The 14,123-nt window shown below is 35.5% G+C and overlaps 1 protein-coding gene across 3 annotated transcripts in view; it reads left to right on the top strand.

Annotated features, from left to right (window-relative positions):
- Positions 1 to 13,983, top strand: part of LOC591914 (ETS-related transcription factor Elf-2) — a 56,513-nt gene extending 42,530 nt beyond the window's left edge. The window contains exons 1-8 of one of the 3 annotated variants that reach the window (XM_030981058.1): positions 175 to 339; positions 2,649 to 2,789; positions 3,740 to 3,871; positions 5,371 to 5,445; positions 5,922 to 6,104; positions 6,278 to 6,352; positions 7,828 to 8,020; positions 9,341 to 13,983. In XM_030981058.1, the coding sequence (XP_030836918.1) occupies positions 294 to 339; positions 2,649 to 2,789; positions 3,740 to 3,871; positions 5,371 to 5,445; positions 5,922 to 6,104; positions 6,278 to 6,352; positions 7,828 to 8,020; positions 9,341 to 9,443 (948 nt within the window). In that variant the 5' untranslated portion in view covers positions 175 to 293 and the 3' untranslated portion in view covers positions 9,444 to 13,983. Of the gene's footprint in view, positions 1 to 174; positions 340 to 2,648; positions 2,790 to 3,739; positions 3,872 to 5,370; positions 5,446 to 5,921; positions 6,105 to 6,277; positions 6,353 to 7,827; positions 8,021 to 9,340 lie in introns of those variants that run through there. The other 2 variants (XM_030981057.1, XM_030981059.1) reach the window with 2 other exon arrangements.
- Positions 13,984 to 14,123: the final 140 nt, after the last annotated feature.

Genomic DNA, 14,123 nt, shown 5'->3' with positions numbered 1-14,123 from the left:
TTAAGAAGAAAAAAGTTTAATAATAGTTCATTATGTTGATTGGAAGTAAGAGCTAACAACAATTTAAAACACTTTGAAAGACTATACCGCACGCGCCGTATAAACCACTCGGGAAACCACTACGGAACCAATATGCAAATTATTTCCGGTATCGCACACGCGGATTAATTTTTGTGTTGTGCTCGACGCTCGCGATCGCAAATCGCCAGCATTTTGCTGCGCGATTTTTTGAGAAGGGCCCAGATCGATCGCCTGTACTGTGTGGATACGTGAAATTTAGCAAGCGATAGAAAATGTCGTCGGAAAAGCCTAGAAATTTGGATCTTTTGCTCGCAGCAGGTATGTGAGCGGAGATTGAATTCTTCATCTTTTCAGTCTTTAATTTAAAGACGATTTAATCCCGCCGAAATGTGCTTTTAAGTTGTAAATGATCGTGTGAATATAAACACGGAAGTGCTGCCTACGCAACGCTCCGTGGGTTATCAACACAACGTGGTCAATTGAGGGAAATCGCTTCCGGTATTTGTAAATGATTCTTTTTTCGCGCAATTTTCATGATGATGAAATTCGGTTGTGTGTTTTGTGATCAATTAAGTATCAGTTCAATATAGGGAATCAAAATTCGATAGTAGTTATGATATTCAGGGTAAATTTATTGTTAAACCCCGTCTTGATTTGCCCTTTTTTTTGCAATGAGTCTTTGTTATGGGATGCCCATAATTATACAAACCAGGAAGTGCCATTGATACAACGTGCATTCCGTATTGAAGCAGCTGCTGTGACTGAGCCAGAGTGTTGCAGGCATGCTGGAGCTGGCAGCCTGGCCTAGCCTGGCCTGCATGGTCATGACATGGTCCGTGTTTTTTTCTCATATGAATAAGATTAAGTTAGAAATTCATAGAAAATTACAAGTGTAGTAATATGGAGGCCGGTACCTGGGTCTAAGCGTTCTACCCCTACGATTGATGCGCTCGTCTTCAAATTCTGAAAAAGCTATAGATCTAGAGTAGAGTCTAGGTCTAGAGGTCTAGTCTATAACAAAAACAAATTTCAGGTCAATAATGATCGAAACTTTAATCAGAAGGACGTTAGCACTAAATCGCCTCAAACTTTTATAAAACTGACTTATTTCCGATAAAAAAATTGTGGCCGTGTTCTACTAGGTCTACAATATGTCTATTAGTATTAGTCTTTAATGTTTTGAACCAATTTTCGGGATGGAAAGCAGTTTAAATATAAAACAAATCTTTAAATGCGAATAATTTGAAAAGTAGTTTTCGAGTTGTTTCGCATGCTAACGCCCTTCTGCCAACCGGCCGACAAATTAGTATCATGTTGTGTTCTTGTGTAGAACTCTGTTGGCGAAAAAATTCTCATTGTATTTGTGACCTGTCAAGTGATTGTCTGTGAAATTCAGATGTTATTGTGATACTTTTGTGTTATGTTTTTGATACATTAAATAAAATTTGAAATATAGTCTTGTAAACACACTGTTACTCAAGTGTTTTGTCATTTTATTTGCCAAAAAATGTAATGTAGATGTGAAATTTAAAGAAAAAAATGTATCCATTGTATAAAAAAATAAGTTTAAAAGTACATGCCAAGTTCCTTTATGATTTTTCTTTACCTTCCTCCCTGACCCAATTAGGAAGATTTGTCAGTACTTTAACCCCCCCCCCCCCCCCAGAAAAAAAATTATATATAAAAAAATTATATATAAAAAATTAATTAAAAAGATATAGTCTAGAGTAGAGGAGGCAGTTTTTGGCCACTTAAGGCAAAATCCTATTTTTGGACTCTTAACGTCCTATTTATTATCATTTTTTTGTTCAAATCATGAAGCCAATATTATTATTTAAACAAAAAAAAAGAATCCCAGAAAAAGATCATGAATTGCCATGGCAATTTTCATTTTCATGTTCGCTGTTTCAGAGGTAGTTTTTCCGCCACAATAGGAAGCAAGCGCGTGCGCCGAGATATCGTGTGTGCTATAGTATCCGGCTGCACTGATTTAATACATGCGATGAGATACTTTTGAGCTTGCGATTCACACAAAATCGTGCTCAAAGTCTGAAAAATACTTGAAATACGGCTCATTTTATGGTACCCATATTCCTTACAAACACGCGTAAGATACTTGATTTTTCAGATTCGGGTAGCGGGACTGCTGATTACATCGCTAAAATGTGATATTTAAGGATACATTTTCCATTGCAAATACATGTGGTTCTTCAGTGACTCTGGCATGTTGTGATATGCTATTATGCAATGTATTTCAAAGGGATTTTCTCATGCATCCAACGGACCAGCCGAAAACTCCCTCCTTTACTATACAATAATAAATATATGACAATAAAGAAAGAAAGAAAAAAAGATGATAAATAAATAAGTAAAATTAATTTTTAAAATAGCTACGTCTCACGTTCCTAGACCTTTTTCTTCACGCCTATATATATATATATATATATATAAAAAATGAACTAATAAGTAGGTAAATGAAAATAAGGGGCAATTTGTGCCTTCATTGGGACTTCATGAGAAAAAATGACCTGAAATGGGTATAACTATAAGACCACAATGAAACTGGATAGATCTAATGAACCATGAATCATTAAATACATTCTTTCTCTTTTCTTTGTGTTTTTCAGTGAAAGCATGCGATAGATCCAACAGTGAAGATGCCCATCAGAAGCCACATGAGACTATAATGGCTGCCCATGCACTGCTAGACATATCACCAACCACCAATGGGGAGGAGAAGAAATTCATCACAGTAGATTTTATTAGAGGTATGTGTAGTTCAATGTAAATTTTTGTCATGTTCTTAGAACTTGAGTACCATATTTGCCGGCGTAAAGGCCGCAGTATTTTTGGAAGAGAAAATATCAAAAAGTCGGGGTGCGGCCTATGTGGCGAAAGAGAAAAAAAAAATTAAAAAGTAAGTCAAAACCAACAAGAATTTGCACATATGGGACTAGATCTATGAACGGTACAATAACTATACATTTCCACACTTCTTACCAACAATTTTTATCTTGCATTGTCGACATGAAGACGAAAATAAACTTCCAAAACAACATCTGCCGATAGAGGGTGATTTTAGTCACATCAACATTTGTACGCAAGAGATCGAATCCTGACTTCGACAAATTTTTTAATTTTTTTTTTTAATGTCAAAATCGGGGCTGCGGCCTTATCGCCGGCAAATACGGTAGGTGGTAGAGGTGAGGTTCATATGTTTTCTAGTACAACATTGATATGATAGATCACACTCGATCAAGAGTGTACAAATTTTGGATGTAAGTTATAAGAATTCTTCAGCTCTTGATGCATAGAAAAAGATATGTAATACTTGTGTTGGAAAATTAGCACAAATTCGCAAGGAATTTCAGAAAAGTATTTCATCCCCTTCTGCTTCCATATATTTCCACGTAATTTCCACCCACATATTTGTTCTTTGATGTTTTTTGTTTAGACATGACAAGAATCTGAGAAGTCTAGACAATGTGTTAACTAAAATCTTTAGTGTAATGCGCATACAATTTGTTTTGAAACTCTGCAAGGTATATGTGAAATATGTAAAGTTTTATTTAAAATTAAAGGAGAAATACATCTAATACAAACTAATATGAAGCCCCTGGCTTGTACTCATCCTCAATAGAAGAATAAAAGAAAATGTCAAGATTAGTAGTACCTACTTGGCCTAATATTGTGGTGAAACACTTGTATTCTCTTATAGACTCACCGCCTTCCAGTCCACTACCAGCAGAAAACATTGACCCAGGCGTCGCTGATGAGCAGGAAGATGATGAACATGGTGTCTTGAAACAAAGAGTCTCTCACATTCATCTTGATGAGGAAACAATGAGAGGTAATAAAAAGAGTAAAACCTGTCATAGTGACCACATCTGTATTAAGGTCAAATGTTAATACCGTAAATCTCCGTGTATAAGGCGCACTTTTTTGCGTCTTATACACAGGTACAGACATTTTTTTTTTTTTTTTTTTATTTTTAGTTTCGATTTATGGCGCTATGCCTGGCAATGGCTCCTAGCTCAGTAATCAGTGTCTTGACTCACCACTCGGAAACTACAACAACACTCAAATTTGTCTGTCATCTTGGTTTGAAAGTAATCTTTCTAATAGATCTCAACATGTAGTTTATAATTATCCTAGGTACTCCATTGTCAGAAATTTAGAGGATGCTATTCATATCATGCATGACTATTAATGTTTGGCATAGAACACACTGCTTCTGCTAGGTGATGTGAGGAGGCTGGTGTGGGTCACTTGGTATCATGAAGCCTTAGACTGTTGTTACTATTATTTGTGACAAGTTCACAACTTCAACTGCACCTCGATGTAAAATGAAGGTCCTTCCCCGCGTGGATTTTCGGCAACAAAACAACAACAACAACAAAACAAAAAACGATTTGTTTGTTTTTGTTTTTTTTTTGTTTTGTTTTTTTTATTATTTATTTATTTTTTATTTTTTTTATTTTTTATTTTTTATTTGCCCCCCAAATAGGGGTGCGCCTTATACACGGAGATTTACGGTAGTTGTAGTCACTAAGGTGGCCTCCGCCTTAAAAGAACTACATGTGTTCCAATAATATGCTGAAGCCTTATAGGTTAGAGTGCACCATTGTTTTGACTTAATATGACCTTTTAATTGTTTTGACTTTATATGACCTTTTAACTCATCAGCTTTTTCTGCCCATGTCCATGTCCATCCTCTCCTTATGAATTTATTGCTCCCTCATATCTCTCGGCACTCATCACTCCTAAAACTCGTACTTCATCTATGCGTCTCCGATCATCATCCACAGCACATCTTCATCTAGCCCCAGGCCCTCGCACCCACACCCGCTATGGCAATCGTGCCTTTTCTGTTTGTTCCCCCCAACTTTGGAACAATCTTCCCCATGAAATATGCGAGTCCCCAACGTTAGAAACATTCAAGAGTAAACTTAAGACTTATCTGTTCAATATGTAATGTAATATAATCATATTTTGTTTGTTAAACTATAAAGCGTTATGTAAATATTAACTATTATTATTGTATGATTGTTATTAGGAATTTGTTATTATAATTATGTATCATGTATTATATATTGTTGTAATTTGTAGGTTAACATTACTTTAATTTTATTTTTGTTAAGCACTTGGAAACTTTGTATTAAGCACTATATAAATATAATATATTATTTTGTTATTATCAATTACATTTTGACGAACTGCAACTTCACAACAAATTGGGACAGAATCTAATGATCTAGTAAAGGTTAGAGTGCCAACTACCCAGTGCACTGATCTGATCACACAATAGACAAATTCGTCATTTGACAGTTTATTATCATTTTTTTACAGAGCTCACACAGAAGGGAATGGCAACACCATCAGTGGAAACACTCAATACCCTTATGCAAGCTACACTAAGGCAAAGTAAGTAGATAGATAAATAAATTGCATACTCATTTGACCAACAAAATTATATATTGTGAAGTGGTGTATTTTCAATAATATTGTAGTTAACCCTGTAAACGATCATCGGACCGGATGCCGATACCGATCCGATCAGGGGTGATCGGATAATAATTTCCGATCGCCGATCAATTAAAATGATCAGAAAAAAATCGGCAGATTTTTTTTTGATTTTTTTTTTTTTTTACTGCCGAAAATTTTCAAGTTTTTGGCTATCAAATGCTCAAAATAAATTCATGGCTGGGATTATTTTGTCATTTGGAGTTGTTGTAGATCATGTTTGTTGATATTTAGTGCCTTTTCATGACTTTGAAATTAATAATATTGGTCTAAGAGCAGAGGCAAAACATGCGGGCCGCCATCTTGGATTATAATGCATACAAATGGAGGTTTAATTGTATATGAGATGTCCAATTATCTGTATTCTTTACACACAGCGGACCCTAATCAAGTACTGACAGTTCCTACATCTCAGTTTGCCTTTGAGCCTCCATCAGAACATAACATTGAGATGAGTTATGAAATCAGCATCGACTCTGACCACCATCAAAACCACCATCACAAACATCATCATCACCATGAAGGGAAGGACCATAAACGGCATAAAAAGTCTAAAAAGAGTGAGTTTTCAGATCAAAATTTTCTCATGTATAGATACGACTGCTTACTTTATGTTGAATAATTTATAGTAAGGTATTTACAGTTCTGTTATGTGTTTGCAGTTGTTTGGATCTTTAATGGCTATGTTTGATGGGATCTCAAAGTAATCTACTGGCATCTTTTTTCCCTCTAGGTCGTAAGCCAAAGGTCAAATCAGAATCGCCTCTTCAACTTTCAAATGGTGGCATCAGGAAAAAGCCCAAAGATGGTAAGTGGTAACTTTTCTTTCAGATTCTTTTTTAAATTCTTGTTTTTCTCCTTTTGTTCCCCTTTCTTGATTGTATCCCCTGTTGTGTGCGCTCTAACTGCCACATTCCTAGACAGAATTCTTTCAAATTTTGTATGGAGGTGTATCTTGGTAACCTCACACCTATAATTATGGGTGATGCTGCCCCCAGTGTTCCGTCTTTTGTAGGGTAAAAGGCCATATTTTGATAGATGTCTTGTGTGCACTCTAGTGTGCAGTCTAACTACATCATTTCTTGACAGATTTCTTTTAAATTGTGTATGGAAGTGTATGTTGGTAAAATATATGCACCTATAGTTTTGGGTGATGTTGCCACCAGTGTCCAATGTTTTATAGGATCACAGGTTATATTTTGCAGGATGGCATGAGTGCACACTGCAGACCACATTTCTTGATGAATTTCTTTCAAATTTTGTATAGAGATGTATCTTGGAACAATCTACACATCTTTACTTTTTGGTGATGCTGCCCTCATTGCTCCATCTTTTGGAGGGTCAAAGGTCATTTGTCCCTTTTGGGTGCTCTTTCTGCCACATTTCTTGACGGATTTCTTTCAAATTTTGTATAGAGGTGTATCTTAGTCAACTACACATCTTTAGTGTTTGGTGATGCTGCAACCTGTGTTCGTCTGTTATAGGGTCAAAGGTCATATTTGTAGAGGTTTTGTGTACGAGTGGATATATCACTGGACTCTGAATTGAGAGGGCCTTCGGTCCTGAAAAGCGCTATATAAGAACTAGCTATTATTATTATTATGGGTGCCTTAGTGTGTACTAAAGATACGTCTTTTATGCAATCTAACTGCCACATTTGTGACAGATTTCTCTCAAATTTTGTATGGAGGTGTGTTTTAGTAAAATCTACACATCTATAGTGTTTTGGTGATGCTGTGTTCCGTCTGTTGTAGGGTCAAAGGTCATACTTTGGTGCCTGTCTTTTGTGCGCTCTAACTGCCACATTTTTTGACATATTTCTTTCAAATATCTATAGAGATGCATTATACTTAATCTACACACATATTGTTTTGATGATGCTGCTCCTAGTCTTGACAATAGTCGGAGCCACTAGTGGAGATCTCTACATCATCCTTTCGTTTCAGGGAGGGAGAGGGGATCTTTGTCCCTCCTTCGAACATAAGGATGACACAAAAATTGCTGCCACTGCCAGGGGATACATTTGTATTGCGCAGCAATACAGATCGCGACATTTCTAGTTTCACTACACTCTGTCAGTAAAGATAAAGTTGAGTTCTGGTCATGCCATTGCATTGTGAAAGAAACGGGTGTGGAATCGATCAAAAAAGATTGATCATGTAGAATATTTTTGTTAATATAAAAGTAAAAAGCACTGTATTCACCTTTAAAAAGAAATTATGTAGCACCTTTTGATATTGCTATAGAAACAGTCAACATAAAAGTTATATTTTCTCCACACAGCACACACAACATATCTCTGGGAGTTCTTACTGGAACTACTTCAGAACACTGAGATGTGCCCCAGATTCATCAAGTGGACGAGCAGGGAACAGGGTATCTTCAAGCTGGTTGACTCAAAGGCTGTTTCCAAGTTATGGGGTATACATAAGAACAAGCCTGACATGAACTATGAGACCATGGGTAGGGCTCTGAGGTAAGTTCAACATCATCTTTAAGCTTATCCTGTCAAGAAATAGAAAAAAAGAAAAATCCTTTTTCAAAGTAATGCCTTTGTAGGCCAAATTCAATATTCTGCCTGTTTCCTCCACTCGTATTCATAATTGTTTGTTACTCAGTCTAAATGTGTATTAACATTTCATGAATGGCCGAATAAAGGATATTAAAATAGCTCAACTACATTGCCTAACTTTGTGAGCATAGAATTTTATAAAACCATAGTCTGAGGTAAATGGAGTATTTTTATGCCTCCGTTACGAAGTAGCCGGAGGCATTATGTTTTCGGGTTGTCCGTCCGTCCGTATGTCCGTACGTCCCGTTTTCGTGATCGCGTTACCGATTGATGGATTCCTGCCAAACTTTGGTCATGTATGTATCTTGCAGAGCCGATGAACTGAGTAGATTTTGGGGTCACGAGGTCAAAGGTCAAAGGTCACAGGGCTCATTATGTATGCAAAAACAGCTCGTGATCGCGTTATCTGAAGAACCGATTGATGGATTCCTGCCAAACTTAGGTCATGTATGTATCTTGCAGAGACGATGAACTGATTAGATTTTGGGGTCACGAGGTCAAAGGTCACAGGGCTCATTATGTATGCTGAAACAGCTCGTGATCGCGTTATCTCAAGAACCGATTGATGGATTCCTGCCAAACTTAGGTCATGTATGTTACTTGCAGAGCCGATGAACTGATTAAATTTTGGGGTCATGAGGTCAAGGTCAAAGGTCATGCGGCTCATTATGCATGCAAAAATAGCTTGTGATCGCATTATCATTAGAACAGATTGATGGATTCCTCCCAAACTTAGATCATGTATGTATCTTGCAGAGCCAATGAACTGAGTAGATTCTTGGTCATGAGGTCAAAGGTCAAAGGTCATGGGCTCATTATGTATGCAAAAATAGCTTGTGAACGCATTCTCATTAGAACTGACAGATGGATTACTATTTAACTCTGGACATCTTGCAGAGCCAATGAACTGAATAGATGTTAGGGTCATGTGGTCAAAGATCAAAGGGTCATATATGTATATGAGAAATTGCTTGTAATCACGATATCCTGAGAACCTGTTAATGGATTACAATTGAACTTGAATTTGAACATTTCTTCTGTTTTGGTTTGTAAAATTGCTCTATGACGGAGGCATCATTTCGACTGCGCGCAGTCGAAGTTCTATCTATTTTTCTCTGTGTTCATTCAGATACGCAGAGAAGTGAGAATGAGGTTAAAGGTGGATGTATATTATATCTACTCTTAACAAATTTTTCTATTTCCTTACCTTTTGTTTCTTGGTAGGTACTACTATCAAAGGGGGATCCTTTCAAAGGTCGACGGGCAGAGGCTGGTATACAAATTTTGTGAGATACCAAAGAATATCCGTGAAATCGACTGCAGTTGAGGTATTTTGGACTTCAGCATACAGACAATCTTCCAAAAATCAGCCTTGTGACTGGTTAAACATTTTACAGAGATTCCAGATTATATATAAATATATAGATATATTAAGAGATACTTTATATTGATGTGTTTGATCGAACCGCATATTCCATACCAAATTCATGCATCTGAAGAAGGAGAAGCGAGATACCAAGTACTTGAGAAGGGATTGTCGATTTGAGAGCGATTGGGACTTACTTGTTGCTGCCAGATGAGAAAAGGAGAAAGTATGGAGCAATAGTCACAGGAAGCAAGGAAAAGCATGGATGATCATGGGAAGTGATTTTCATGTACCTCTTTCCAACATGCTTGAAAAGACATCACTTTGAATGTTCAGAGAACGTGTCCATTGTGGAATGGAAAATTTTGAAAATTTGAATCCCCACGTGGGATTGTATTCTTCTAAACTTTCCTTTTAAAATATTTTGTTATAGATGTTCATTAAGTAATTTTACATAAAGAACAACAACTGTGGTACATGGTACAACGATAGCATTATATCGTTAATGAACCACTGAGTGATGGCATATGAATGGCAATGGCAAGATGGTGATTTCTGGTCTTGAAGTCCTAAAATATCAGTAAATGAGGATCTAGATTAGGAAAAACTTATTTTCCCATTAACATAAAAATGGTTCATCTCATGTTGTAAGAGCTTCCATTTATTTTTTTAATTTGGAAACACATTAATTCATCACCTGAATTCCTGTACAAAATTTCATCTGTTGATAGCCTAAAACTGCAAAAATGGTAATACCTGAAGATGACGCTTTACATTTCCATCCATCCCTTCTGGCTGTCTGTGTGGCTGTCTAGTTATGACTTTAGAATTAGTGGGGGTACAATATATCATGTGTGTGAGTAAGATTGAAAGTAGGCATGCATAGAGTTTGCACCTTTGCATAAATATGACCAGATTATGTCAGTTTATTTGCCACACCTTGATCCAAATCATTTTATGAATATTCTCCCTGATTGTCTCAAAAATGAAGGCTACAATTGTGAATTGTATGTTGAGTCTTTTAGTATTTTCTGCTTGTGTAGGAATGTATTGTCTTCCACAACTACTGGTTGTTAAGGATTTCATGATTGTTGATGTGGTCTGTTAGGAGCCAGAAGTGGGATAGCTCTGAAGGATACGAGTTGACCTTCGCTCTTGGCTCTCAGCAGATGATATATGAGAAGTAGTGAATAGGGAACATGGGAAGTTTCTGGGGTGCCATTTTGGTATCAACAAAAACAGCTTTGGGAAGCAATCATAATAATTCATTGTTCCCTCGGACTTCACCCTATAAACAGATCTAATTTGACATTTGTTTCTGATTTTTCACCTTTGTTGACCTTTCCTATCTTGACATATGAGAAAATCCTTTTCATATTTGTTAAAAGTTTATAAAGCCCCTGCAGAACAATGATAGAACAGATTGCAAAACAATAGGATTTTCTATTGTGTATATAAGATTTTTTAAATAATTGTTTTGCAATGTCTAAACAAGATTTTAGTTGTATTTATTTTGTATTTGTATCACTATCAGTTAAGACTTGTGTATACATGTATGTATCTTTAAAAGTGCAAATAATATGGGTCAAGTTCTGGAAGATTTGATAGCAATCGGGAGTATATTTGTTAGTCTATGACGAAAGTTTATATTCTAATATTCTGAACTGAATTCTTTAAAATGTTATTAATAAGGTGCTTTATCTTGACATTTTAAAGGTCAGCTGTTTGATTTTCAAATTGTGAGTTCAATTGTTTCATCTGATAAGGCTGTCCCCACACATTATACCTTTGTATACAGCCTGAGATTGTATATCTGCCAGGACAAGTACAATGTCTGTTCAAGTTTACCACGTTTGAATATGTAGATGTCCATGTTTTTAAAGCTTTTTATTGCCACTTTATTTTCCCTACTTGCAAAACCTTGAAAATATATGACTCCACATAGAATGCTCCATGTCTCTCTCTCTTGTTCTCTTTTGCTGATCAATTGCAGGAGAGTGTCAATTGATTATTTTACATGGATTTAATGCACTCTAGCTTTCATTATACAATATTACCTTTTAAAACTGTTTAATTCTTGATAAAATTCATACAGATCCTTTTTTACATTGAAAAATATGGTGTTCTTAAGCTCTATCGATAAAATACATATTCATGAGGCTCTTATCCAATCAGAAAGCCACCTCAGGTGCTTATTTTGTCTTCAAATGATCCAAAAGAGGCGGAGCCTAATCCCATTCGTGTAATGGTTTCCGCGCGTGCTGCTTTCCATCTAGTAATTATATTTAAACGTTCTTAAGCTCTTCCTTTGACCTAAAAAGGAAAATCAGATGAATACAAAATTTATTTTCAAATTATTCATAGTGTTTATTTTTTCCTATTACCGGTGAATATTTGGAATCGACTTTAAACTGTAATTGTTGAATATGTTTCATGTAAGTTGCATTTGGTTAGTTTATTTGATCAAACCCCTTGAACTAAAACATGTAGATAGTAATTGCAATGCACATATATTTTAATAGCTTTTTGACGATCTTGTCGATTGTAAACAGTTATTAGCCGGGCATTAGTAGATCAATTGGGAATAAGACAAACCAGTTTCTTGCCATAAGAACTGAATGTTTCAGTTGTACCTCAGACAAGGTTTTACTTGTTTTCCTGTTTTAATGTTTACCACATAAAATGTGATCTTTTTTATTGTCTTTTTGTGCAAGATATTTTAACTTCAGGATATTAAGAGTCCTATATAATGCTTGTACGAAGGAAATGATTAGGACACTGTTAGCTCAGCCATCATTATGACTTATAGATATAAACTGAAATTGTATGTACATACTTTTGTAGAAAATCCTTTATTTTGTAGAAATTCAGAGGGACCTGCCCTTACATAAAAAAGAAAGAAAAAGAACATCTTTGGATTTTGATAGGTATTAACCTAAGCTCCTTTGGGTAACAAATTATTAAAGACTTTTGAGTGTACTGATATTCATTGTATGAACCAGGGCGCTATGAACTCATTAATCTCGGTTGTAAATATTTCATGGCCACTTTCAAATGATGATATTTTATGCAACTCGTTCCTCTTGTAAATTTGTGTAAATATTATTTTTATGTTTTGCTACATATTTTTCTTTCATCCTCAACACATGGGTTTAGTGTTTATATCTATATTTCTGGCAGCTTTTTTCTGGAGTTAATTACTATATCCCATTTTTGGGGTGATGTATTTTGACAAAAATTTTCCCAGAAGAATTTGTACAATGTACATGTAGAGTACTTTCACTGTCTTCAAAAAATGTTTTAAAAATCCATTTTCAATTAGGAAAACAATAAATGATACTTGAAATGCAACAAAAAGTCTTTTATAGTGCAAGGTTGGAGCATGTTTCTTTCATTGATAAAAGGAACATAGCCCATCAATTTAATCAAATAAAATGTAATTACCATCTATCTGATTTGTTGCTCTTTATGTTACTCTAAACAGGAAATTACAATTTATTTATTCCCTATTCACTGCCATCAAGCTTGTTTATGAATGCAGCTTTATACGCACATACATGTACCTTCTAAGATTCTAGAGACTTGACTTTTCAGTATCATATAGTGAAATACATTTTGAAACAAAAAGCCTGGTACCCGTTACTCTGTGTAACTTGTTCCTCGCATTGTGACATACAGGATACATAAAATGCCTAAGCCTAAAATGAGAGCAGTCCCTAGTTTTGTGAACTTCACTTATTTTGATTCATTTAAAAAAAAATGTATTTGATTAAATCAGTGTCCTCAACTGGCATATTAGATTATATTATTGAAATGTGTGTAGATAACCATTTTCATATGGTCAGAACCAAGATTTCATGATGAAATTGAATGTACAATGTATGACCTCATGCATTCTAGGCCTTTAAAATGTACGCCCTTAAATTTAGAGATGTTATGGGAATTGTCTTTAAAAAAATAACATAACACTAATTTGACTACCGTACAAATAAGCAAGATATGCCAGATAAATTTGTTTAAGTTGTACATGTTTAGTTGATGAAGTGAATAAGGCCTACTGAAATAGCACGTAGTCCCATGTGTGTATATGTGTTAGCACTCATTAGTTTGTATTTGCAGTAAAATATCCCATGTTGGTTGACAATTTGTTTGTCAGAACACCCCAGTTTAATGCATGCTTTTAATTCAGAATGATTCATTCTTTCATTCATTCATTTTAATTACCAAAATGTTAAAGATACATTGAATGTGAGTATGCATTGGTATTCGGTAATTTAGCCAGTTTTGGTCTTTAAAGAATGTGTAGTTCCACGTTTCCATCGACTGAACTCGCCAGAATATCAATGAAAATGAATTCAAGTATTATGGGATATAGAATACGGCACCAGGGATTTGAGCTCTTTGAAATCAAGGCTTGTTCACATTCCGAGGCAATGAATTGTTTATAAAATGTACAGTGTTAAAATGATATTTGTTATGTAATTAAAATGACAACATCGAAGATTAGGTTGTATTGATTATATTTTCCTTGTGTAACACTGTTGGTGAATATTTAGTTGGTATTGCAGCCAAACCTGAACATGAAGACCACTCAAGGGAGCCGAGCAGAGGGGTCCTTGAAGGCAGGTTATGAAAAAATGA

Source organism: Strongylocentrotus purpuratus, unplaced genomic scaffold (assembly GCF_000002235.5).
Source record: "Strongylocentrotus purpuratus isolate Spur 01 unplaced genomic scaffold, Spur_5.0 spur5_scaffold_11, whole genome shotgun sequence".
In the NCBI taxonomy this organism is placed as follows: Eukaryota; Metazoa; Echinodermata; class Echinoidea; order Camarodonta; family Strongylocentrotidae; genus Strongylocentrotus; species Strongylocentrotus purpuratus.
This window is presented reverse-complemented; position numbering and strand designations above follow the sequence as displayed.